General features: G+C 50.9%; 1 protein-coding gene across 3 annotated transcripts in view; it reads left to right on the plus strand.

The window, feature by feature from the left end:
- Positions 1-2,288: 2,288 nt before the first annotated feature.
- The window catches only part of WDR77 (WD repeat domain 77), an 89,773-nt gene continuing 79,094 nt past the window's right edge, over positions 2,289-12,967 (plus strand). For 2 of the 3 annotated variants that reach the window (XM_085630823.1, XM_085630657.1), the window contains exon 1: positions 2,289-2,492. In XM_085630823.1, coding sequence (XP_085486949.1) covers positions 2,408-2,492 — 85 coding nt within the window. In that variant the 5' untranslated portion in view covers positions 2,289-2,407. The remainder of the gene's footprint in view (positions 2,493-12,967) is intronic. The other variant, XM_085630738.1, reaches the window with a different exon arrangement.

Below are 12,967 nucleotides of genomic sequence, written 5' to 3' on the forward strand. Positions count from 1 at the left end.
CAATTGACAAACAGCTCTTTGAGCCCAACCAAGGAGGTCGTCAGGATCAATGGCGGAGGAAGACTCTTTGGCCTGATAACCTAAATCCAAAATTTTGGTGAGAGGTCCCAATAAGTCCAATAACTTATCTTGACAAGAGCGCCAAGCTCTATCAATGCCTCTCTTTGGGTCCTTGGCATATTTCTTAAGATATGTCACCATAGTCGGATCCACCTCCGGAGTGTCTGCTAATTTGTCTGCTAAATCAGGCCGTGGACATTCAGAACGGAGACGGGTACGCACATCCTTGTCAAAAGGTTGACGAATGTGTGCCTGGACGTACTCCGCCACCTCCTGAGACGGGAGCCAAGAGGAAGAATTAGGATGTATGATGTCGGAAGGATCAAAGGTTAGAACCTGGGGATGCGATGGCGCATCAACAAAATGTTCCTTCAGGGCTTTCTTACGAGGAGGAGGAGAAGTGACCCCATGATCCGAGGAGGAAGAAGTAGAAGTACTATCATCGTCTGTCTGACGAGCTGGAGGGGACGAAGGCTCCATGGGAGGCTGACCATAGGAATGTTCAGAAGAAAGGGCCTTGGCCAGTTTAACAAAATCAGATTTATGTGGATTGGATAGTTTGGAAGAGTTAGCAGACCTGGAGGACTGTGAAGATTTTGACGATTTTGAAGATTTAGAAGATTTAGAGTTAGGTAGCCAACCCTGTTGCACCGCATATTGGGCCAAATGACGTTTCAATGGTGTAATAGCGCGAACCAGCGCCTTATTCACGGACGTTTGAACACCCATGTCAAGAGCCTCTACCAAATCCTGCTCCATAGAGCCAGAGGCTTCCTCATCATCATAATAATAGTAAGCATCCTCCTCAAAATATTCAGCCATGGCAGTGCCTGGTGTAAATAAAGCCCACAAGAGGAAGGATATCAACAAATAATCACGTATGCCAAAGCACAATAAAGGGGGAGCGGCAGAACCCCGTAGGCAAGACCAAACAACAGGTTTAATGACCTGGAATTATTTAAATATTTGAATGTGGAGGGAGGGCTTGCCAAGCACAATAATAAATAGCCACTCTAGGCAGAGCCTATGCAAAATTATCCAGCCCCAACTGTGTCTGAAAACAGCAGGACGTCAACAGGGGCAGTAAAAACAGGCTGTGGGCATATGAGCAAAGAAGCGCTGCTCTCGCGCTGAATTTCTGAAGAGAAACGATGTTTGTCAACAAGAAAAAATGGCCGCCGCGCATGCGCGGTAACGACCGCCTGAATTTAATTAAAGAAAGAACTACGCGGCACGCGCGTAGCCTTTCAGCCCCGTTTTCTCCCTCTCCACGTGAATAATGAGGCGCGGGCGCTTAGCGCCCGAACCGGGGAGGTAGACACACGCTCCCTGCAACGCGCATACGCCGCCCATACAATTTAGCAATACTCGCGAAAATTGGAGTCAAACAGAAAACACGTACAGCGCTAGCAATACATGCAAAACAGAAATAACCAAAGCATTGCCATAAGTAAAAACAGGTTAGAGTAAGCAAAATGCACTTAACTGGCTGCGGAGCAGCAAAGAAAGAGGATGTGATATTCTCTTGCTGACTATTTATACATGCATTCTCTATGGTTGTTACGTGATGCCCAGTGGGTTCATGGGTATTGTGGTTTTTTAGTTTATTGTAACATGATTGGCTGCTGAGCAAATTTCTAGTAAAGAAATGAGAAGCATAATCGGAGCCTCCGGTCCTGACATAGAATTATGTTACACAAGGAAACATTCGTTTTTGGTAGGCACGGGGACTGGAGATTAAGTGATTTGGCAGAATCACGGGGTGTTGTGCCCACAGCGAGACACAAGCCTGGTCCCCTTGCTTCAAATCGTAAATCCTTATCTACCGTCTAGTTGCACCTTTAAAATAATCGTGCTCTTAAAAGCAAGATGTCGAAAACCTTAGGTAAACAAAGCAATACGGAAATTATACTTAATTTCTTTGGAAACACGAGCGCGATTTGAATGCACTCCAGAAAGTATTGTAATGTGTATATTATCGTGTTCATGAATATATATGTATTATGAGTGGGGTTTCTTTATAGAAAAATAGAAGGCATAGAAGGCTTTACCTATAGTGAAAAGATTAACAGTGATTCCGTATCTACACCCTTTTGATTTTTTTTACAAGAAAAAACGAATCTATCCCTTTGTTTTTGGTGACGGCGGCAACATTCTATTATGGCCGCCAGTTGCAATGTGTCTTTCTCCGTTTGCGTCCTAGTGTTTCACCCTTGTGAGGAACGTGCGTGAGGTCACGCTGTGCACGCACGTGGACCAGGCAGCCGGCGGGATTCTGTTGCTGTCCATTGAGTGTGTCACTCCTGTTAAGTTTTCAGGCACAGTCATAACCCAGCAGTGTGGAGTCATGCTGAAGGATAAGCAATGGAACATCCCGCCTAACGCGCCGGCGTGCATGGAGATGCATCTAGGGGCTGCACATTACCGGCCCGGTAAGTAAGGGTGTGTGGAATATATGCTGTGGCCAGGTAAATTACTGCCTGTGTAGGTATTGGTGCTCGGAGCTTGACGGGTTCAGTTCAGGCGATATGCTGTGTGAAACACAGAATTTTAGTTTACTTGTTTTTAGCCACGCCTATAATTACATCGGTCACATCTCTTGGAGTTCTAGGTACGCTTTTCTGGTCATGCTCCACACCTTTTTCATCACATTTAACATTTTCGTTAAAGCGTCACGTGTCCCGTAGTTTTCAAAGTCCCCAGTCTTAAGTCATTTTACTGCAAGGGAGCCTGTAGTGCATGTTTAAAAGCACATTTCTAATGCCCTTACTGCAGTCGCATTGTGATGGCTCTGGTCATTTGTAATAAAAGAAAAATGATGTAACTGCCTAATTGTTATACATTATTGCATTTGGGCTATGAATTCCCAAGACTTGCTGCCAATGCCATCAGCAATGTTGATAGGCAAGTCATGGTGCGTCAGTGCAGTTACAATTAAAAGTTTAGAAACTGACCAGCAGAAAAGAGATCTATTTGGTAACTTGTTTATTTTTTGTGCATATTTAATTACAGTTAAGACAACATCCCCCGAAGGCTTTAAACTTGAGCTACAGTATTTTTTAAATGTGACGTCTAAATTTGTCACAGATTCCTAACCGCTTTTAGTTGGGTTTCATTTCGGACTGTAGTTTCTAGTTTTATTCTTCATTTCTGCATTCATGCTTTTTCACATGGAAGAGCTTAGCATAGGAACGTCAACTCTGCTGGGGCAGTTTTGCTGTGTTCTTGGAAGCATCCAGATGTGTCCCTGGTTGTGGGTCCTACGTTTGAAGAATAAAGCTTCCCCACGTTCATCTTTCGTCTCCGACCTTAACCTCTTCCATGCTCATGACGTCTCCCGGCCGTCATGAGTCACGATGGGCGTGTGCGGACGACGGCTGGGAGACGTCATGACCACGCCCGCGATTGGAATGTCAGCTCTGCGGTAGCGCTGCGGCGGAATTTGCGCCGCAGCGAAGAGGTTAATTCTTTCCTACCCCTGCCACATGTTTTGGTACCAGGAGTGGGGTTTAGAAAAGGTCCGTTTCACGACGGAAAACGGAAAGTTTCTTCCACTTTGTGAGGAGCCAAGACGCTCGACCCACCGACATCTCTTCCTGCAATTTATTGCCTGCTTGAAGGTAACCTGATTTTTACCGGGCTGGTGAATTTCTGATGTAAGTCCAAACTTTACTTACTTTACATTGCTGCAGTTTGGCCTCAGACATTGCCTCGCACCCTCCGGCATCATTCAAACTTCCTCCTGCATTCTACATGACGTCTTCCTGCGCTCGCTTCTTTCCAGAATCTTGAAGTTGAAGCGCAGCGTTCAACAGGCGTGCGTCTGATTTCATCACGCACGTCCCGTACGCTGGCGGCCATCCTAATTTTCTTCATAGTCCCATTATGGCATCACACCCCACCCTTACCACAACAGAGTATGCATGCATAAATAAATACACAACACAACTTTTGTTTGGGAAAAATATTGCTGCAGGTTTATTCCATACAAAAGTATGCAATATGGTGGGTTATCTTACGGGCGATCCAAGGGCAGGCAGCTGTACCAACCTATGCTGCCCTGCCCGCCTGATGAGCCAAGCACTGTGGAGAAACCAATCAGCGCTACCCTTATGGGGGGTGATCCCCTTACTGGATCACGTGACACATTGGTCCCTTATTACTCACGCCCCTTTCAGGGCGGAGCGTAGCAAGGCAAACCCCCGGTTGTTCAGGCCTACAACCGCACGAAGGACTAACAGGGCGCTGACATAGTTGTTCCAGGACCCTCCACACGAGGTTCCTGTGATTTGGCTCTGGCACCCCTATTGTGCTCTTGCAGAGGTAACCTTTCTGTACCCATATGCTTCCAGATCGCCCTGTAACTCCGCCACAGCTCTGGAGGCGGCCACTGTCGCCTAAAGAGTCCCCCCCCCACCACCAAAACAGTTCCTTTCTCACTGCAACTTTACGGGCCGTCTTCATGTCCAGTGGGAACAGATCCAAGCCCACCTGTGCCAAGTGCACCCCAATTTTGTCAAAATAACCTTTGGTGTTCGCCCGGCATGGCTCATGCCTGATGAAGCCAAAGCCCCTTGCTCTGCGAATTTGCGCATGGAGCGGTTTATGCTTCTCTGGGAAAGGACCAGTGCCTCGCATGCCCTGCAAGGCTGTGATGGCCTCCCAGGAGGGGGTTCTACTCTTAAACATCGCTATCTTCCTTCAAGCTGAAGTGGCTCCCACCTCCTGAACCCTGTAGTTGCAGCTCTCTAGCCTTATGTACACCCTACCACCTGGTTCAATGGAACCGCAGCACACTCGTTTATAGGCCCGCTTCCACAACCAGCCTATATACTTGGCTATGTGGACGGGGCATTTCGTGCATCACTGAAGCAACCCGTAACCCGACCTGGGAGCAGAGTGCACCTCTTAGTTGAGGTTGACCCAACATGTGCACAGACCTTCTCTATAATAATCCATGGCGAAACAGACTGTTTTCCGCCTAGCGCACACTGTTGCAGTCACAACAACAATTTGGAGAGAACTTGCGCCTACTACTAGACTTGCTTAACTAACGCTCTATCACAGATGCCAACGTGCCTGCTAACCAGCTGAGATCCCTGATACTCGATAGGTCTTGCTCCCACTCTATTTATGCAGTTTCCTGCCATGTACCCTTCTGCCCTTGTATGGGTGGGAAAATACCTACGACATTGCAAAACCCACCGAACTCGCATTTGCAGGCAGTTCGGTGGGGGAGAGGGGTTCTTAGGATTGGCTCTGCTGCATTGCCTGGCCTCCCAGCCCGCAAGCACCCTCGTCTGGTAGCAGCCTATCTGCTGCGTTGCCCATGCAATATCTGCACCCTGGCGCAAGCCGTCCCGTTCTATACCTCTGCTAACAGACTACCTTCAGTGAGGCAAGGGTGAACGGTTGTATGTTGTGTGTCTGGCCATAAGAACCTTGGTTTTAAAATTGCTGCATCTGTCACCCCCACAATAGTGGCATGTGCAGTTCTATTGCCTTCTACACTTCAGGGTGGGACTAATATACCCCACGAGACCACAGAATCGTGTGTATCTTACCAATGATCCTAATAGGATCTGAGGTTCCCGGTGTCAGTTGGTGACTATCCCACTGGTGTGGATAGAATCCTTCTTACACATATTTACTGGTTTATGCCACATGGCACCCTGCTGGTTGGTGATCCGGAACCTCCTACCCAGCATAAGCTGAAAATCCTGCGTTGCCATTACGCCACCTGTGTATCTTGGGTCACACTCCTGTGTCACCTAACCTTGGTTCTAGAGTGCACTTAATCTGCACCGTTGGGCAGGTGATTCCACAGCCTTCTTTGATAGCTAGACCCTGGTGAACACATTAATGGTGTTGAATCTGGTTTGAAACAAATATGCATTATGCCCTCTATTTGAGACAACTCACCCCTTCGTGGAGAGATGGCTACACAGGTGCCTGCACAAGTCCCCCAACGGACAAGTTGGCCCTGACTACCTTGCTTTCTGGTGCCAGATTTGGAAAGAGCCTTGCCTTCAATTGCTGCCCCCTGGGAAAACCACAATGCCCGTGTTCGGTCTGCGACGCGGTGATGCCCTCATGTAGCCTCGAAACCCCTGTTCAAACAAGAGTGCCAACTCTAACTAATTAAACCCACACCTAGACAATGGGTGGAGTCTAGCTATCCCCAAACTTCTGATGTTGTAAACCACGGTCCCATGTCCTGTTTAGTTTAATGTAGTAATTAATGGCACTGACAACCACACTGGCCTAATACTGGGCTGTGTAAATGCGGCCCAGGGTGATCTTAAATAGTCTGCTTGGTGTGGAAGGGTGTAACTTTACCCGGCTGAAGTGCAATCCCTTTAACAATTACTCCTGACAAGATGTGCCAATGCAGGTAGAAGAAAGTTATCCAGCCCGCCTTACTTCCTGTCACCGTTATCTGAGTAAATTAGTGACAGAAGCATGCTTGGACTGGTAGCTGATACGGTTACTTACGCCTGCAAAACGCTCAGCCCGCTAGACAATTGTTTCCATTGGAAGGCGGTGCCAAACAGACCTCCAAGCACTTAAGGCGGTACCTCGGAGTAGGGCTCCAATCCACCCGATGCCCTTTGGCTACGGTACCACATCTGTCTGTAAGCCGCTCAGTGCTACTGATGCCTGGCATTCCTGACCCACACCCAGCTCTCCCTGATACAATCCGCTCATGGCTGGGACTCAACGGTGCGGCGAAAGACCGAGACATACTAGCCTGACCTTAGCTCTTCACCAGGCTCCCAAACCAGAGCCTTCCACAAACCTAGTGGCCTAACATTCTCCCTGTGGGGCGGCTGCGAATGGACTGCAAACAACTCCTAGGCATTCTCTACCAACAATGTAACTAGAGTTTCTGGTTGGTTAGGGTATGCACCAAAGCCTGGCTGAACCCGCCTCTCTAGTCAGGAGAAGGAAGTACACACTTAAGCTGACACCTGCCCACCCCGTAGGTGGTTAGGCAGAGATACCAGCTTATCCTAGCGGCAAATATAATGTGCCAACCGCACTCCCACAGTGGCACACTATGCACCCTACAGAAGAGACTCCATACCAGGTTATTTTAATTACCCATTGTATCGTCCATCCAAGAGAAACTTACTTCCATCTGCCCCTATTACCCTGTTCTATCAACCTCATCATGACATCACAGGGATTACCTAACTCATTGGGTCAATCGGACCACCATCCTACAGCTCAGTTAACACAACCCTGTAGTTGCTGCTAGGAACTGTCATTAGCAGAACACCTTATGCATCCACTCAATCAGCAGTGTATCCTACTAACACTTGTAGCAGGGCGCATATCATAAGTACCTCATGGCCATCTGAGACATCACATATCTCATATAACGCACGGACACACAGACCCTTCTGCGATTAGAATTACCACCTCGTGTGCCTAGCAGCGCCCGGACGCATCACGCAGACCAGCCAGTAGAAAAGCCGGTAATGACCGGGGAAAAGCCCAAAACAAACAAGTGTCACTGACACTAAGTCTAGCCAGTGTGCCGGTTGAAAAAGACTAAGATTTCCCTCCTCCGGTCCGAGGCCCAGCACACGTTGATTTCATTGGTCAGTTCCCAATAGTCTCTGAGCTCTCGGTCGGCCGTTCTGGTCATCAACCACACCCACTCACCCCATGTATAGCAGTCTGCGGCGCAGGACAAGCCTCACGGCCCGGCATAAAAGCTGCGTCAAAACACCCCGCGCTGCTGCTCCAATCCAGTCCAGTCACCCCGCAGAGATCGGCCCAAACTCTGCCTGGGGTGAGCCGAGAGCCAAGGTATGATGCCCCCTGGACATCTCAGATAAGACCCTTAAATTGTCTAGCGGCGCTATAACGCCAGCAGCTGATCAGCAGGGGCCGCACTATAAGACTGCCTCCTCTAAAGCCTGAGGCATAAGTGCATGCAGCTTGGTCAAATACATGACTGGTGGCCCTTGGCTGTATAATCCCCCCCAGAGTGTGGCAAGACCCATAATTTGCCTTCCCAAACAGAGAACCGAACAATGCCAGACTTGTGTTACAAACAGGCGAGTGTTCTAGATGTCCATTTCTTGAAATCAGGCAATGACAACTCCTGGGTGCCCTCACGCCGCGTTAAGATGCGTGGTAACCCATTCACTCTACGTCGTCACTAGACATTGCAGCCCACTCTTTGCCAATAAGCCGATACAAGAGTCATAAATGATTTCCTTGTCACTGTTGGCATGATCATTCTCGCTCCTGAGGCTCATGAATACGAATTCCGGAGAAAAGCAAGTGTGTAACTCTTTACTGCTCCCCCGTTGCATCTCACTCAGTCATGCATGCCTCAAGCACACATAGGCAGGGCAGCCTGCCCCAAAGGCACTGCCAGGGGCCTCTAGAGAAATCAAACTCCATAATCTCACAGGGGGTACAATCCCTGCTATAGGGAAACCAATTGACACATGTTGGCATCTGTCCCCCCTATGCTTAGTCTGCACTATGCACTAACCTTTCTCCATTACCATTTACGAGACAACCTGCTTGATTCCAGAAAGCCATTTACCCTGAGGGCAAAGATCCAAACCTTACTAAATGTGTGACTAGCTGGCACAGTAGCCTATAATGCAGTGAAATTATGTAACAGCACCAGCTGACTGATACCACGCTACAGGGATACTGCTCCCTGCCACAGACCAACACATAGGTGGCGAGCATGTCAGGAACCAGGGCATCATACCTGTCCTGCACCAGCGACAATCTAACCAAAATATATACCAAGCGCAAGGCAGCAGGCGCGCACAGCTCACCGCTAGGAACATTGCCCCTTCAGGGCACACAAGCAGGCCCACCCGGCGAGAGCATAGCCAACCTCACCAACGACCTCAGAACTGGAGCGGCGCCCTTATACAAGTGCAAGCATGATACCAAAAGCGAGGCCCAAGGTGCGCCTTTTAAATCATCACAGGCCAAACCCATTAAATAGGGAACACCGGAGGGTACTTATATGGTGCAGGGCAGCAATGTCCTCTAGTCCTCTTACCCTCAGGTGACGCACCATGAAAACACGCAGCCACAGGACGCACAGAACCCGAAACACGTCTGTCCCAGGCTCCAGCAAGCACGCTTCGATGTCTATTCTCAATTATACTGTGCTTTCAATCCCCTTTTCAGGTAGGCACACTCAGCCCTAGCACTGTTATCCCGGGGTACAACTCGTGTCTTGAGCTCTATCCGCACTTCAGGGGGCCCATCCTCACCCAGACTGACTGCATGTCCTGCCATACCCAGGCAGTGCTGGTCAATACGCTGAGGGACTGTCGTTCATTAGACTTGCAGCCAGACGCAGGGATGTGATAGGGCTTTGTGTTCGCCTGTGGGGCAGTTGAAACAGGACCGGTGTCCACTCCTGGGCATTCTCTAACCATATTGTATATGGAGTTTCTGGTTGGCCAGGGTATGCACCCAAGCCAGGCAGAACCCCCCACTCCTGTCAGCGGAGCCAGCGAGGATAATCTGCCGCGACTGAACACTGCAACACAGCCTGTGCTGCCACGAACCAAAACATGCCTCAACAGGGCCCAATGGCCAGCCTGACCTAGAGCAAAGGAACCTGCATGTGCATGTCCAGGGTAAAAGGCACCAGTGTAGCACCAGTGCGCACATGGTGCACTTGTGTCACTGCCGACAATTCTAGGGCCAAGCGCCGCGTTGGATTCCCATAAATGCAATCACTTGCCGGTTGGGCGAAATCATAGCGAACGAACATATCTGTTGAAGGCTAACAAATATGCATGTCACCGTTGTAGAGTACAAGGCACGGCGTTGAGAAACCGGAGCAGTGATGCCCCCAAAACACGAGTGTGATTTCCACAATACAACGTGACTGAGCGGGAGGGTATGCCCTCAATAGCCGATCTGAAGAGAATGCTCGCCTAAAACATGAGGCATTGCCTGCTTCTCGCTCTGCCAGAGCTGCTCGGAAATGACGCAACAGGCCATAATCCCTAGTGAAATAACATCCTGGCTCCCAAAATTCCGTGCGCGACCCCGCCCCCTCACGCTGGCCCTCATGTTTCCAGCCCCCGGCACCCTTATCAACCATGTGCCTGGCGGTCACTATGTTACACCCTGTGTTGAAGCAGAGGCCCCACCTGGGAATGGTTCCCGTGCAAGCAACCTACTGGGACTCGAGACGGCCGAGCCGAGCGCCACGATGTGCTGCTGCATCGAGTTCCCGTCTGGGAAGAAAGTTGGACATGCACAACTTGCTCGCAAATTCCCCCCCCCCCCCCCCCCCCCATAGCAACGGAAGTCAGCGGAAAAGTCCCAGACCCCACACGACCTGGGGCATCTGTTTCTCTGGGAAATAAACGCAACGTCGTTGCATGATAAGCCACACCGAAAACACCGCACTCCACGACGTGATATCTTTTGATAACAGAATAATAACCCTGCCTCGGAGCTGCAGCTCCAATGCATAAAGTGTGCCACTCATACCCATAGCGCCAGGCCTGAATCTTTGCAGACAGCCTACAAACAACCTGCCAGCCCTGTCCGAGGTGCGTTTCCAACAGGCTTCCTGGTTTACCCCCTGGCCGAAAGCCTCATCCTGCCAATGTACAGCGTCCTGCCTGCCAACCACGTGGCACCTCACAACGCTCAGTTCGCCCTGGCTACTAGATTGTTTGAAATCAACTCCTAATCCTTATGTATTCACGCATTCCTATACAACAAAACGCCTGGCCTTACTCGCGTCCCCTCGCACCGTAAAGGAAGCGCAAGCCGGTGAATCTACCCCCTTGCACTCAGTCTCGGCAGTGTCGCACCTTTTCCAAGCAACCAGTACACCCGGGGGAGGGGGTGGCTCCTTCCCGGTCCTCCATGCTGTGCCCATCAGCACCTTACAGTGCAACAGCTCTAAATTAGGAGCATAAACCGGCCCGCAGGAGCACATAACACACAGCTCTGGACCCGCTGGCAGATAATCAGAAAGGACAGCTGTGAGTTTTGTGGGAAAACACACAAGGACAGAAGAGTCCCGCCCGCTCCCTGCATGCCCTACACCACTGTCAAATCAACACTGAAACCTGTGGGCCATGTGTCTTGAGGCCCGATGCGAAAACTCGAAGGCAAGGGGCCTCACTACTCACTGCTGTCAGTGGAGGGACCTTAAGTCCTCCTACAGTTTGGCCCGTGCTACCAACTATCATGACCTTCCCTCCCCCTGCCAGGCCCAACGATGTGAACCATACACACCTCCTTCGTGCAGGCAGGAGCGGTTGGGGAGGATGAGCTGCCAATCCCTCCTTCATACCTCTGTCTGAAATCAAAAGCCTGCATCCCATAACATAATGACAGGGCTTAACAATTACATTGGAAGACATTTATACGACTAAGGGACAGGGACACGGACCGACCCCGCAACAGGGCGTGACACCTTCCCCTGTGCTGAAAACCGGAGGAACGCTCCACAGCACCGTGTCTACCGACATCAGCGCCCGACCTTGCTGGTGAGCCACAACAAACAACTCACGCTTCCAATCATTACTGAAACCGTGAACATGTGGACATCGCAAGGTGCAGGGCAGGGGCTTTGCGCACCCGAACCCTGTTACCCTACGCTCAGGGAGATTAAGTGATTGCAGCATCAGGGGCTGTATGCGCCTCTTGGCAGGCTCGAACCCAGGTCCCCAGCCTAAAAGCCGACCACCCTAGCCACTAACTCTCTGTCCCAGTTCTGCGGCCTGTGCTACAGCTGCATCTGCGGCTGGGGTGCCAATGACCCGCCCAGCAACGACGCAGGGAACGATCCAAGGAAGAGGGGGGGGGGGGGGGGGGGAGTACGGAGCACAGGCTAGCTCACCACCCACTATCCTGCCCTCCATCAAAACAAAACGCAACCGCACAAGCGTGTCCGGCGCAAAGAGCAGACGGTATGTCAATAGGAGGTGGAAACAAGGCAGGCAGCCTTCCCACTATCTAACTTCGCAGCGAGTGCCACGGCCAGGAACCACGGCCCCAGGGGACACCAAGGCCGAGCGGAACCACATCGCGGGCCCTCCGCATGCCGGCCCCCTCACAAGCAACAAGACACAACCTCTGTCCCCGGGGACTGCAGGTGGGTTGAGAGACAACGCCTGGGCACTAACCCCAACAAGCCAGCGTATCTCGCGCACAATGGCCCCCACAAAAAGGAGGGGGCGGGTAACTCACCGCCACATGTGCTGAAGGCACCCATAAATACCCCGACGGGGTGAGCGGAACTAAAAGGCCTGAACATGCGGCCCGATGCACACTCCCGCGCCGCCAGACCATCCCAGTGCATGTCTGGAATGCCGGACTGGCCACCGGCCCAGGTGCTCAGCGACAACGGAAAGGCCCCAAAAAATCCTCCCTGCTTCCGGAACTCACTGCGCATGACAACCACCACCATGTCCTTCGTACACGACACCCGAGGCGCGGAGACTGCACAACGCCGACCACACTTCCCCAGGATTCGGACCAGCAAGACGGCTTGTCCTGCGCAAAGAGGACGCCAAGATGGCTGGGGGAGGCATAAATACCTCCCCCCTCCTCTACGTGCCGGAAGTGACGCGTCTGGTAAGGGGACTCCTCCTAGAGTCCCCTATTATTAGTGGGGGTGGGGAAATGCCCAAATGGGACTAAGAGGGGCTGCCCGTTTAGGGTGGCCCCCTGCGGGGGCCGCAGGCAGCCGCAGTTTCTTCTCCTCAGCTGTCGCGGCATAATTTCTTCCCCACAAATGATTGCCGCATCGTGATATCGCTTTCCGATTGCCGCAAATTTCATTTTCTTGTCATTTTAAGCGGATGCAGTTTACCCAGGTGAGACATTTCTTTCGTTTTCAATCAATACAATAGTGTGTTAAAAAATTTTTTTAAAG

This window comes from Triturus cristatus, chromosome 1_1 (assembly GCF_964204655.1).
Source record: "Triturus cristatus chromosome 1_1, aTriCri1.1, whole genome shotgun sequence".
Classification (NCBI taxonomy): Eukaryota; Metazoa; Chordata; class Amphibia; order Caudata; family Salamandridae; genus Triturus; species Triturus cristatus.